This window comes from Cavia porcellus, unplaced genomic scaffold, assembly GCF_034190915.1.
Source record: "Cavia porcellus strain 051 isolate PalLab524CR breed Dunkin Hartley unplaced genomic scaffold, mCavPor4.1 scaffold_2, whole genome shotgun sequence".
Lineage (NCBI taxonomy): Eukaryota > Metazoa > Chordata > Mammalia > Rodentia > Caviidae > Cavia > Cavia porcellus.
In genome coordinates, this window is record NW_026947485.1 from 90,465,548 (window position 1) to 90,479,765 (window position 14,218).

Here is a 14,218-nt window from a genome sequence, read left to right on the forward strand (position 1 = left end):
CAACAATTCTCAAAACTTTTATGGTATGGTTGGACAAAGTGGCACACGCTTGTAATACCAGCACTCAGGAGGATGAGGCAGGAGAACTGCCACGAGTTAGAGGCCTGCATTACATTGTGAGTTCAAGGTGAGCTTGCACTGCATAGTGAGATCCTGTCTCAAAACAAACAAACACCCATCTGTTATACTAGGAATAACTTAAATAGAGTAAGTTAAAAATATGACAATAGCATTATGTACATAAAAATTTTGAGAACTGCTATAGAATAAATGCTTCCCCCATTAGTGTTTTCTAAAATATGGTTCATATATTTTATAAGCTAGAAATGACTACTTTTATTAAATTTATGATTAAAGAATTTACAGATAAATAATACACTATAAATTAACAGAAAGCAGAATAAATATAAATACTGCATAAATACATTTTCACCGTACTTTTTCTCATAATGTAGTAATAACAAAACAACAACAACAAAAGAACATACCTGCTGCATTCCAACAACGTAACTTTAAGACGGCCTTCAGTAAGTGCCCAATGTTGTATGTGGATAAGCTCTTCATCTTCTTCAAATCCTTGAGGTGTTTGGTATGGGAAAAATGGCTTAAACCTGATAAAAGTAAAGAAAAACATTAATTTATAATAAACACCACAGTTTAAAGCATAACAAAACCTACTAGTATTAAAAAAAACACGCACAAAGCAAAATGGAACACTTAATATGCATGTGTTCTACAAAATCAAAACTTATTACACCTCTCTGTAACTGGCAGCAAATGGTACCTTCTCTGCAGCACCAAGCAGTCTTGAATTTTATTATGGCCTCATCAACAAGGCAGGATACATACAACAACGGGAAATACACAGGCAGCCAGTGGGCCCCGAGGTGGGGCAGGAGAGAAAGGGTCTTTGATCCAAATTGAAAGTTTTTTTCCTATAATGCAAGATCAAAATTCATAATATATAGTTCCATGGAAACAATATAATAATATTAGTATAAGATAATGATAATATAATAATATCAACAATACTTAATGGCAGCAAAAGTATTCATCATAGTGTTTACTATTTGTCAGTGGTTGTTACTGTGTCACATCCATTATTATTCAAGTATGAATGCTCATAGCCTTGAGATAGGACTACTGCTAGCTCTTCTCTACAGACAGAGTCAAGATTAGAAAGGTATAAGAATTTTAAGATAGCTGAGAGGCAAAATCAGAATTCAAACTCTTCTGGCTACATCAAAGCCCAAAATATGGGCTGGGGATTTAGCTCAGCGGCATAAGCGCCTGCCTTGCAAGCAGGCAGTCGTGAGTTCGATCCCTGGTACCGGTAAAAACGAAAAAGACAAAAAAAAAAAAAAAAAAAAAAAAAAAAGCCCAAAATACATAGTTATCAATTAGTTGAGCACTTTTGTGCTCACACTAAATACATTTAATTTTATGGAAATTCTTGTGCTGGGTTATAAACTTTGAGTTTTAAAAAACTTTTAATTTGAAATATAACTCATATTCTTCCATTAAAGCAAAGAAAACAAGAGAAAATTGGATTTTAAGCCCTGTACTTTTCAATTCATCCTACATTGTTATCAGGCATGATATCTGCCTGGTCAAAAAAATTCAATGCCTTCTTACTGATCACAAAAAATAGGCACATGCCTACAGTCCCAGAGGCTTAACAGGCTGAAGCTGAAGGATCACCTCTTATCTTCCAGGCCTTCTGGTACCTCTGGTACTGGAAATTTTTCCTACACCATAAAGTCTGCCCAACTTCAATGCTCTTTCTATACTTGGCTTCAGGTCTAGATCGTAACAGACCACATCTGCTGGATTCTCTTGTCTGCAGTCATTTAAACTAGTGTGTGTTTATGCCTCAAAATTTCCCATATGACTCGGTCTCACAAGTCTCTGCATCCCTCAGTACATGACCTCAGACTCAAGTACTTTAGTACATGTTGAGGTGATTTATAAAAATTCAACACCAAAATAGCAAAAGCCCACAACAGCTTACCCTAAAAAAAAAAAACTGAGTATCTGGGAGAGAAGGAGTGATGCTATATGGTTTTTCAGTAAACAGGGTTAAAGGAAACAAGGAACAGAGGAAACGCAGGCAAGGCTCACTGCTTTCTCCTGTTTCTGAACCAGGCTAGAAAGCAGAAGCCCCCTTTAGTTTCTTTCAGCTACTACACTAATCTTCATTTGAAGTCATTTGACTCAGACATACTGGCACCAAGTTTCTGAAGTAAAAAACAAACCAAAAAGCTAGGAATTATATTTATTATGTTACGACAATACCATGGCTAAGTGCTTTAAATGCACAAGCTTTATGGCTCTTGAAGAAGTAACTGTCACTCTGTAATAACTATAAATATTACTACATATATATTAGACACTGAATTTAATCATTCAAGTTATTTAGTTGCTCTAATAATCAATTTTTCTTGTCCTGTATAAACTTAAATATACTCCATTCAAAATGAACATACTGGTCTATTACACTAATTGGGCCAAGTGAGCAGGAGGTAGCAAACACTCTGGATTTGTTAGTAAAGCATTTGAAAGCCAGAGGATGGGAAATAAGTCCAACAAAAATTTCAAGTCCTACCTCAGGGAAATTTCTACAAGTTCAGTGGTGTGGGGCATATAGAGACAGTCCTTCTACAGTAAAAGATAAGTTGCTGCATCTCGTTTCTTCTACAACCAAAAAAGAGGCACAATGCCTAATGGGCCTATTTGGATTTTTCAGGCAACACATTCTTCATTTGGGTCTCTTACTCTGGCCCATTTACCGAGTGACTTGGAAAGCTGCTGGTTTTGAGTGGGGCCCAGAAGAAATGGATCTGCAATTGGTCCAGCTGCTGCACAGATCTGGGGCCGTATGATCCAGCATATTCAATGATACTTGAAGTGGCAGTGGCAGGTCAAGATGCTCTTTGGAGTCTCTGGTAGGCCCCTATAGGTGAATTGCATTGGAGGCCTTTAGGAATTTGGAGCAAAGCTCTGATATCATTTGTAGACAACTACTTTCCCTTTGAAAAAGAGTTCTTGGGGGCTGGGGATTTAGCTCAGCGGCATAAGCGCCTGCCTTGCAAGCAGGCAGTCTTGAGTTCGATCCCTGGTACCGATAAAAAGGAAAAAGACAAAAAAAAAAAAAGAGTTCTTGGCCTGCTACTTGGCCTTAGTGGAAATTGAATGCATGACCATGGGACACTAGGTCACCATGCAACCTGAACTACTTATCATGGCTTGAGCATTACCTGATCCATCAAGTCATAAGACTAGATGTGCACAGCAACAGTCTATCAACAAACAGAAATGGTATATTCGTGATCCAGCCAGGGAAGAACCAGAGGGTATAAGTATATTACATGAGGAAGCTCCTCAGATACCTATGGCTCCTATGCCTACTGCCTGTTTCCTAACATGCACCTATGGTCTTATGGGGTATACCATATGATCAGCTGACTAGGGAAGAAAAGGCTTGGCCTTGGTTTATGGATGACTCTGCACATTCTATAGGTACCACCTGCAAACAGCTGCAGCATTACAGTCCCTTTCTGGGACACTGCAGAAGGACAGCAGTGAATGGAAATTATCACAGTAGCTTCATGAAGCCACCCATCGTTACCCAATGGGTCCATGAACAGAATGGCTATGGGGGCAGGGACAGAGGGTATGCTCGGGCTCAGTAACATGGACTCCCACTCACCAAGGCTGATCTGATTACAACTGCTGCTGAATTCCCAATATGCCAACAGCAGAGATCAACACTAAGCTCCCAATATGGCACCATTCCCCAGGTGATCAACCTGTGACCTGGTGGCAGGTTGATTATACTGGACCACTTCAATCATAGAAGGTACTGTGCTTTGTCCTCAATGGTATGTACAGACACTACTCTGAAGATGGATGTGCCTTTGCTGCATGTAATCCCTCTGCCCAAAGTAACATCCATGGACTTATACAATGACTTATCCACTGTCATGGAATTCCACATAGCATTGCTTCTACCAAAGAACACATTTTACGGTCAAAGAAGTGAGACAATGGGCTCATGCTCATGGAATCTACTCTCTTACCATGTTCCTCCTCATCATTGAGAAGTGGCTGGATTTATATAAAAGTGGAATGGTCTTCTGAAGACACCATTATAGTGCCAGCTAGGTAGCAACAGGCTGTATAGGCTGGGGTAAGGTATTTCAAAAGGCTGCCTATGCTTTGAATCAACATTCACTATATGGTACTGTGACTCCCATAGCCAGGATTCACAGGTGCAAGAATAAAGGGTAGAAATAGGAGTGGTACCCCTCACCATTACTCCCAGTGATCTACTAGCAAAATTTTTGCTTCCTGTTCCCATGACCTTGTGCTCTGCTGGCTTAGAAGCCTTGGTTCCAGAGGGCGAAAGGCTTGTTGTAACAGGAAGTATAACAATGATACCACCTGAACTAGACAACTTAGGGTCATTTTGGTGTGCTCACATCTCTGAAGAAACAAGCCAAAAAGGAGTCAGTGATGTTAAGGGTGACTGATCCAGACTGTGAAGGGGAAATTGGACTACCACTCCATAATGGACAAAAGGAAGACTATATGAGGAATGTAAGAGATCCCTTATTGTGCTTCTTAGTATTATCACGTCATTATTAAAGTCAATAGGAAAGTACAATAACTGAATATAGAACGACAAATGGTCCAGAGCCCTCAGGAATGAAGGTATGGGTCATTGCAAGGCAAAAAAACAAGATTTGCTGAGGTGGTTGCAGAAAGCCAAGGCAACACACAAAGGGCAGTGGAAGAAGGTAGTTCTAAACACCAGCTATGAACCTGTGATCAGCTACAGAAAAGAGGATTGTTACTGTACTATTTCTCTCCTAATATGCTTCTAATATAATAGTGGTCCTTAAGGGTTGTTAAATCTGTTATAATGCTCAAGTTAATAAAATGATGAAAGCAAGTATTACCCAAAGAAAACTTATTTTCTATTCTGGGGAGAGAATTAGTACATTTTTGTTTGTTTGTGAGATAGTTATAATGTGTTAGGCACAATTATGAGTGTGTCTTTGTTTGTGGAGACTAGTTTAAAGAAATATGTCTCGTTGCCAAGTTGACAATGGGTAGATTGTAATGGTTGACTGATGTGTCAACTTGAGAAGTTCAGAAGCTTAACTAAATTGACTGAGCAATTCTACACCCTAAGATGTAGAAGACTTGCCCTAGGGAGGCTTGTTGCCTCAAAGATATAAAGGGAAAATGAGGAAGGATGGACTTGCTTCTGGTTTTTGGAACTCTAGTCTTCCTCTTCAGCTGAGATGTCATTTCCTGGCTTCCAACACAGATGTTTCAACCTTCCATTGCAGACCCATTGGCCTCCTGATTCAGATATGCACAGATCTACAGGGAACTCCAATCTTGGACTCAAACCTTCAATCTCTTCAGTCACTCTCTGCATGCTTCCTCATCCAACTCTGGCTGACCATCGTAAGCTTATAATTTCTTACACATTTGTATATTTTGTGTTATATGTTTCTCTAGTAAAGCACTAACTGACACAAATGTTATCAGAATTTATCTTAAAAAATGGATACAAAACTAAAAGCATTGACATTTTATGTATTCTGCATCAGCTGCCTTTATGAATAAAATGTTTTAAAGAAATTCATGAATACAAGTTCTTTTAATTTAATGAAAATAAGTTTGAGGATACAGAGCCTCCCTGAGAAAGAGAACTCAGATGCCGGAATAAAACATCCTGGAGAGATCTAGACAGAGGGAGATGGATCCTCTTGACCCAGGAAGAAACTAAAGGGAAAAGATCTGGTCAAACACACAGAGGCTATTACTGGAGCAGCTGAGATTAGTGGCCACAGCACTCTTGCTGGAGCTGCCCAAACTTGTGCTGCTGCAACTTGCCAGAGCTGTGGTCACGCTGAAGTTGAAAGTTGGCAAACCCAACACAGAATGGAGCCAGTGAGAGACCTGCATTAACCCGCAGTGAGTGCTGGGAACAAGACCCTCCCATGCAAAAGGGGCAACCAACTGGATGACATGTTGGAATTGGGCAGGATGGCAGGAACAAGGTACAGCAGTAACTTCAGTTGGTTCCTCCCTTCCCAGAGCAGATTGGTGGGATCTGCTTGGCAGGGTCATGCTCCTGGCCAGGACCCAATAAATCGTCCCAAACTGATACCATCTGCACAGTAATGCGGTGAAGGCCCCCGAAGACTGACTGGCCTGGAGGGGAAAGGCCAGCATACACTGCCCCTCCTTGCATCTCAGTGACCAACAGCAAATTGAAGAGGGCAGAAATTCCTAGCCAGTGTGCTTCAGAAGAACCATAACTAACAAGGAAGGGAGCTAGGACCTCCACTATACACCTGTATGGAAGAAACCAAAAACATGACAAGAGAAAGAAATAAGAAAAAGCCCCTAGCCCCCAACCCTGAGAATATTGATCCAGGAGAGGTAAATACAAAAGAGATTGAGGGCAGCAAACATGCAATATCAGACAAGGCATCAGCAGACATAACAAGTTATCTTTGGGACCTCATAGACAAGCTCAAAACTTGAATATATTAATTCAAGTGAAGCAAGATATAAGTAGATTAATAAAAGAAATGCTAAGCATCTCTCAAGAAGACACAGATGGAAGAATGGAGGAACACACAAAAAAGGAGACACCTTCAATGAAGAATATAGAGAAAACCTAGAATATATGAAGCAGATTAAAAGAGATTTAAAAGGAAATTAAAAACTCCTTGAAAGAAACTAAGGATAGACTATCAAAACTTGAAGATTGGTTTGCAATGTATTATCATGAAAGGAAAGATCTCTTAAAAATAACAAGGAAACAGGCAGTAACAACACTAAGGCTAGAAGATGACAAGAGGATCCTTAACTTAAGAATGAAAAACATGAGTGAAGAAGCAGGAGTAAAAACAAAGGAAATACAATGGCTATTCACAGAAATAACTAAGGAAAACTTCCCAAGCATAGGAAAAGGAAATGATATTCAGATGTATGAGACATACAGAACTCCAGACACCTACAACCAAAACAGAGCTACATCCAAACATATAATAATCAAGATCCCAAAAATTCAATATATTATATTTTATAATATAATATAATTCAAGAGACTATTAAAAGCCATCAGAGAAAACAAATAGATCACCTATAAGGGAAAACCCATCAAAATCATGGCAGACTTCTCGACACAGATTATCAAATCAAGAAGAACTTGGAGCAAAGTATTCAAGCCCTGAAAGAAAATACCTCCAGCCCCGACTGATATGCCCTGCAAAACTATCTCTAGAAATTAATGGAGAAACAAGATACTTCTGTGACAAAGAGGAACTAGGGGAATTTGTGATTACCAATCCAATCCTACAGAGAATACTGAAAGACATTTTAGAGAGAGAGAGAAAAAAAAATATCAGCATTTCAGTAACAGTGGCAGAAGTCTCAATGAAAGGGGCAGACAATGGAATGAAGGAGAAAAGTAGGCAACCAATGGCAGAAAAATAGCATAGCAGAAATGAGGCAAAGAAGGTTGACTATAATCTCTAACATAAATGGCCTTGATACACTAAAAAAAAAAGAAAAGAAACTCAGGCAGAGTAGATCAGGAGGTAGGGTCCACTGAGATGCTCTGTATAGGAAATATAATTAACCTGAAAAAGGGATTATGGACCAAAAATCAAATATGAGAAAACAATGCTCTATGTGACAGGGAACTAGAGAAATAGGGGAAACTCAACCAGAACCTGCAGGTAGGTGGAAAGACAGTATATTTATGCGCAGTAGAGAACTACTCAGCTGTAACAAAGGAAAACATTGAGGCTTTTGTAGGTAAAAGAATACAACTTGAGGTCAAGTCCAGGAGTGAGAAGGTTCAGAACCACTTAACAGCAGGTTGTGCCCCCCCAATCTAATGGTGGGACCCAAAATGCGCAGCACCCTGTGGTAGTGAAAGGGGAGGAATAGTCTTAAAAAAGAAGGCAGAGGATATTATTAAAGGTGTATCAGGATTTAAAATCCACGTTGCTCACACTGCTCTGTTTAGATGGATTATATTCTGTTCTAGTTGGCCTACTTGTACTAGATTTGAGGGCACAGACAGTTATACCGAAAATAGCAGGATATACTACAGTAATCATTCTTAATTTCCTATTAACTTAATCTGAAGCCCTGTATAACTTACACTGTTTTATTATGACTGATCTTAGTTGAATCTGGTTTGTTAGACTGCTGTTTTGTATTGACAGATTTTACTCAAATCTACTATGATTGACAGTATTAAGTTTGAGAGTATAGGCAACTACACTAAAGATGACAAGATTCACTAGGATACCCACTCTGATTATTACCTGCTTTTGAAGTTTTACACTGTCTACAATGTTTTGTTTTCATTAATATTGTTATGTACTGCTACATTCAATTATACTATGCCTGATGATATGGACAATTCTATTGAAGATAACAAGAGACAACACATTGTAGATCACCTTGTACTATAGTTTTGTATGACTTCTTTGTTTCATGTTTTTATAGGAATTTGTTTTGTTTTGTCTTGCTATGCTTGGTTTTTCCCTCTAATATAGAAAGGATAGAAATACATGTAGAGACTCATGCATGCATAGAGCCTATAAACCGTTAATGAGAACTGATTAGATAATGCATGATGAAATGATCTACTTTAAAGGAAAAGAGACACTACAGTACCCAGTGCTGATTCCATAGCATCATGATGTGAAATCCAGCAATACTATTGTTCTTTGTTCAGAGTGATTTTATCCTGTTTTGTTTTGTTTAATTTCAACATATATGAAGATATGGACAGCTATTTTGAAGAGAATGAGAGACACTATGACAGCCATTGTTGACTTCCCTATTGTCTGGTCTTGAAGACCTAAAACACCTTCCTCATCCTGTTCAGATCAGTTCTGTGCTATGTTGTTTTGTGTGAATTCTCTGTATGTGAAGATATGGGCAACTATTTGGAAGGAAACAAGAGACAATATGATAGATAGTGAAGATCTCTGACTGTCTTGCTTTGAAATTTATGTCTCTTACATTGCTTTCTTATGTTCTGTTTTGTTGTGCTTAATTTTACCCTCTTTAAATTAAAAAAAAAGAAAATAAGTTTGATGACCACAGTATAATTTTTAATTAGTATGAACAGCATTAATTAATATATTTAACACAGTAATTATTCAAATTCAAGCAGCTAGATTTGGTCCATTAATGGGCTGCTTTTAAATTAATTTTATTAGTAAAAAGGCTGGTAAAAATGACTAGATCCATTTGTACCACCAGTGTAATGTCCTATAGTGAGTATCCTGATGGGATACTCACACATATCAACAGTTCAAATCAGCGGGAACATGTAATATCTCAGGGGAGACTCTGAACTTGGACTTTTCAGCACTGCTGAAAATGTTAGGACACAGGCAACTTTCAGTAATGACTAAATGTGTTATGCATAACGTGATGTGCATAAGTCACCAAGAGTAGAATGTTAAGGTTTATATCTAGATGTCCTCCAAGAACCTCATGCACTCATGGGTTGGGCTTTTGGAAGTTGATTAGTCTATGGGGCAAATAGGTGACTTGCTAATAAAATGAGGGGTCTGGTGAGAAGAAGGGTCACAGGTGTGGCTGATATACCTTCACCCTTGATTCCCTTCAGGTCCCTTTGCAATACTGCCCCACCCAGAATGGGCCAGGGCAACTTGTCTCAGTGTCTTCATTGATTATTTTAGCAGCCTCTCCCTTCCAAGACACTTTGGCACAATGTGCCATTCTACTATCAGCTATGGAGCCCCTTCCTCACTGCTGCTGTGCAGACACGACTGTTGCCCCAGTAAAGGAGGCAGGAGGAACCAAAGCCAAGATCAGGGAGGGAGGTATCCAGACTGATCATTAACAACCTCAGCCTTCCCAGTAAACTATGAAGAACATAGCCAGCCCTCCTAAAGATTTCCAGTTCCAATCTTACCATTTTTTTTTGTAAAGACAAGAAAGCAGTCAAAAAATCCATATCTCCCTTATATTTTATTTAATTGCCACCATGACGTCTAGGGCTGTCCCAGATACTGTGTACCTACTCGGACCTATCTCATAGGTCTGTTCTTGGATCAACCAGTAGCCCAAATACGAACTAATCACAAGCCTATACTTACACTTATCATAGACCTGAAGCTAATATATAAGCAGCATTCCCTTCACCCTTCTCAGGTTAGTCTAGTAGGGCTCTCTCTGGTATACTGTCACTCACCCTGGCCCCATTGCAGTTTTGTTAATCTCCTGGTAATCCTATAAGTCTGCTCACAGTTTACTTCTCAGATAGTACAGGCTGAAAAGGTCCTGTAAATCTACTTGGGACTCTTATCCTGAACATCGCGGACATGGCAGATGCTTTAGAAAAAAGTAATAAACACTAGGAACTGTTAGCCATGAAGCATTTCAGAGATCAGTGGTCAACTAAGATCAGCAACACAGACCAGCAACCAGCAGAATTAATCAATGACATTTGGTACTATCCAGTCCAGCCAGCAGCCAACAGTGATAGGTATTAGTGGCTAGCAATGTTACACATTGCATTTAGCATGAACTGGTGTTGACCAGTGGCATCAGGGTTACTGGTAGAGCTGTATTCTGCCATTTCATGATTTCTACCTGAGTTGAGCAAAAGAATATTCAATTGATTAACAGGGGTATCTTTAAATTTAACTACCCACTTTAAATGCCTTTTTTCCAAGTCACATTGAGGGCCAGTGCTTCAACATACAAAGTCAGGGAAGGGATGGAGAAGAAACACAATTTAGTCCATAAGAGAACCTAAATAAAATTACGGATCTTGCTCTATAGCCCCTGAGGCTGTTTGATCACTATTCTGTTTTCTGCTAGAATACATGTGCTATGGTTTGTGTCAGGATGTCCCCACAAAACCCCATGTGGTGGTCATGGAGGCAGGCTTCTAGACTTTGTGACTGATTTGTGGTCCAAAGCTGGGATTATAGATATGAGTGTTACACCCAAGTGGGCATGTACAATATAAGGGACAAAAAGAGTCTTCTCTTATGCTCCTCCCCTTGTGTTGTTGCTGATTTTGCTGTCTTATTCTGCCAAGAACCGTTGCCAGCAGCCTTGAGCCTTGGATCCGGCAGACAGCAGACTGTGGACTGAAATCTCCATAAACTACGAGCTAAATAAACCTTTTTTTCCTTCTCTTTGGTTATCAGGTATCTGTCTCAGCAACAAGAGAAAGTAACCAACACAACACGCTTCAAACTCATTTTTAATACACCTGACAATCAGGGTAATGGTGTCATATATATTACTGTGCTTGGTCTTGACAAGATGCTGAGTCCAGGGTTGCAAATCACTTCTTTATTTTACACAGAAACGAAAACAAATTCAGAGAGAACAAAAGCCCTGCTAAGACTGTAAACTTTCATTAAAAGTTACACGAAGATACAAATCCACTAAATAAAGGCATAAAGAATAATAAAAGTGATACAGAAAAGAGTAGATCCAAGCCAAGAAACAATGATGTTCTAAACAAAATTGAAGAGTATAAAGCAAGCCAAATAAGGAAAATAAATAGGAAAGACAGAAAGAAGAAGAAGGGCATCATAAAAGTATGATTATAGCGATTTGGTAAAAGACTAAAAAAGAATTCAGGAAACACTTTACTCTGAATGACAGAAAGGAAAACATAAACCTGCATATCAGAAAGCTCTGTAAGAAACAGCATTTATGTGGACATAACAATGTAAATACACAGACCCATCAAAGAAGACTAACTATGATCCGCCTCCCCATTCCGGCTGCGCTCGGAGAACTGTGGTTTCCAGCAAGCAGGTGGGCACACACTATCCCCGGAGCCCAGCCTATTTGGGACTCTTTCACTGCCTGGGTGCAGAGTAAGGGCTGGGCGGGTCTGGGGCACCTGCATCCGCCTCCCCCTGTGTCTGGAGGACTGTGGATTGCTCAGCAAGCAGGCGAGCATCACCAGTTCCAAAGGCTCTGCGGCCTGCACTAAGTGCCCAGTGTACTCTGCCCGAAGCCCAGACTGTTCAGGACCCTCCAGGCTTCCGGGTGCAGTGAAGTGCCTAAGTGGGTCTGAGGCGCTGACATCCGCCTCCCGATTCCAGCTGCATTCACAGTACTGTGGAGTTTTGAGCAAGCAGGCAGGGGCACAGTGTCCTTGGAGTCCAGCTTATCTGGAACTACGGAGTTCTAAACAGGCAGAAGAGGGCCATTGGTTCCAGAGGCCCAGAGGCTTGGGGGAACTGGTGCCAGAGTCCCAGGAGATGTGAACATAGAAGTGGATTTCCAACAGACCCTGAGGAAGCCTTCAAATAACATTTGAAACACAAAAATACAGGAAAATGACAAAATGAAAGACCAAATTACAACCTCAAACCTCTAGCCCATCTCAAGAAACCCTGTAAGCGATGTATATAGAAGAAAACGTATGCCATACACCTCAAATATCGGACGTAATAGCTACTGAAATGAACAAGCAACTCCACAAAGCTTTAAAGGAATTCAAACTCGAAATAATCTCCCAGGTAAAAGAGGAAATGATAAAAGAAATGAAAGAGATTCTGAATATATCTAAAGAAAACACAGTTAAAAAATTGGAGGAAATAAACAAAAAGATAAAGCGCCTGGATGAGCAATATAAGAAACAAACAGAATACATAAAGCAGATGCACAAAGATATACAGGAAATAAAAAATTCCACTGAAAGCTGTAAAAACCACCTCAATGAAAGTGAAGATAGAATTTCAGACCTTGAAGACAGTATTGCAGCTAGTGAACAGGAAAGATCTTTTAAAAATAACAAGGAACCAGGGAATAACAATTCAACAACTGCAAGATGATGCAAAGAAAAACAACATAAGATTGATAGGGATTAATGAAAAAGAAAAGGATAACATAAAGGATGTCAAGAGGATATTTAGAGAAGTAATAGCTGAAAATTTCCCAAGCATGAGATCAGAAACCGAAATCAGGTTCAGTGAAGCTTATAGAACTCTAAATAGTCATAACCAAAATAAAACTACACCCAGATATATAATAATCACCATCCCAGAAATACAACACAAGAATAGATTATTAAAAGCTGTCAGAGAGAAAAGAAAGATCACTTATAAAGGAAAACCTATCAGAATCACAGCAGACTTCTCAGCACAAACAATAAAGTCAAGAAGAGCATGAAGTATTCCAGATCCTAAAGCAAAATGATTTCCAACCTAGACTGATGTACCCTGCAAAACTATCATTCAAAATCCATGGTGAAATACGATACTTCCATGACAAAGAACAGCTGAAGAACTTCATGAACATCAAGCCAACTCTGCAAAAATATTGAGAGACAGTTTAGATACACAAAGGAAAAAACCACTAAGCAAAGCAGATAATTAAACAGAACAGAAAGATAAAAATGCAACAGCAGAGAGATAACACGTCAACAAGAAACCAGCATATAAGTTATAACCATTAATGTAAATGGTCTCAATGCACCAATCAAAAGAAACAGACTAGCAGAATGGACCAAGAAACAAAATCCAACCATATGCTGTTTACAGGAAACTCATCTAACCCAGAAGGATACTCACAGACTGAAAGTCAAAGGATGGAAAACAATACTTCATGCAATAGGAATCCAAAAAAAAAGCAGGAGTAGCCATTCTGTTTGCAGACAATGTAAACTTTAAACCAACAATGATCATAAAGGACAAAAAAAGGTCAACATACTCGTTAGGGGAAAACTCCAAGAGGAAGAGATAACTATCTTAAATATATATGCACCAAACTCCAGAGCACCCAATTATATAAAACAACTATTAAAAGAAATGAAAACTCAAATTATCAGTAACACAATTGTAAAGGAGACTTAACACACCACTGACACCAAGGGAAAGATCAACCAGACAGAAAATGAACAAAGAAATAACAGAACTGAATCACACCTGTAAACAAATGGACTTTATTCGATAGACATATACAGAATGTTCCACCCAACAACATCAGAATACACATTCTTCTCAGCAGTACATGGGTCATTCTCTAAAATAGACCATATATTAGCTCACAGAACATATTTAAACAAATGCAAAGGAGTTGAAATTATCCCTTGCATGTTATCAGATCATAGCACTTTGAAATTAGAAATTAATGATAAGAGATACTGCAAAAATCCCAC

The 14,218-nt window shown here is 39.1% G+C and overlaps 1 protein-coding gene across 1 annotated transcript in view; it reads right to left on the reverse strand.

Annotated features, from left to right (window-relative positions):
• The window catches only part of Pdzd8 (PDZ domain containing 8), a 114,203-nt gene that overhangs the window by 71,541 nt on the left and 28,444 nt on the right, over positions 1-14,218 (reverse strand). Inside the window, exon 2 of the mRNA XM_003479317.5 lies at positions 489-611. Within this exon, the coding sequence (XP_003479365.2) occupies positions 489-611 (123 nt within the window). The remainder of the gene's footprint in view (positions 1-488; positions 612-14,218) is intronic.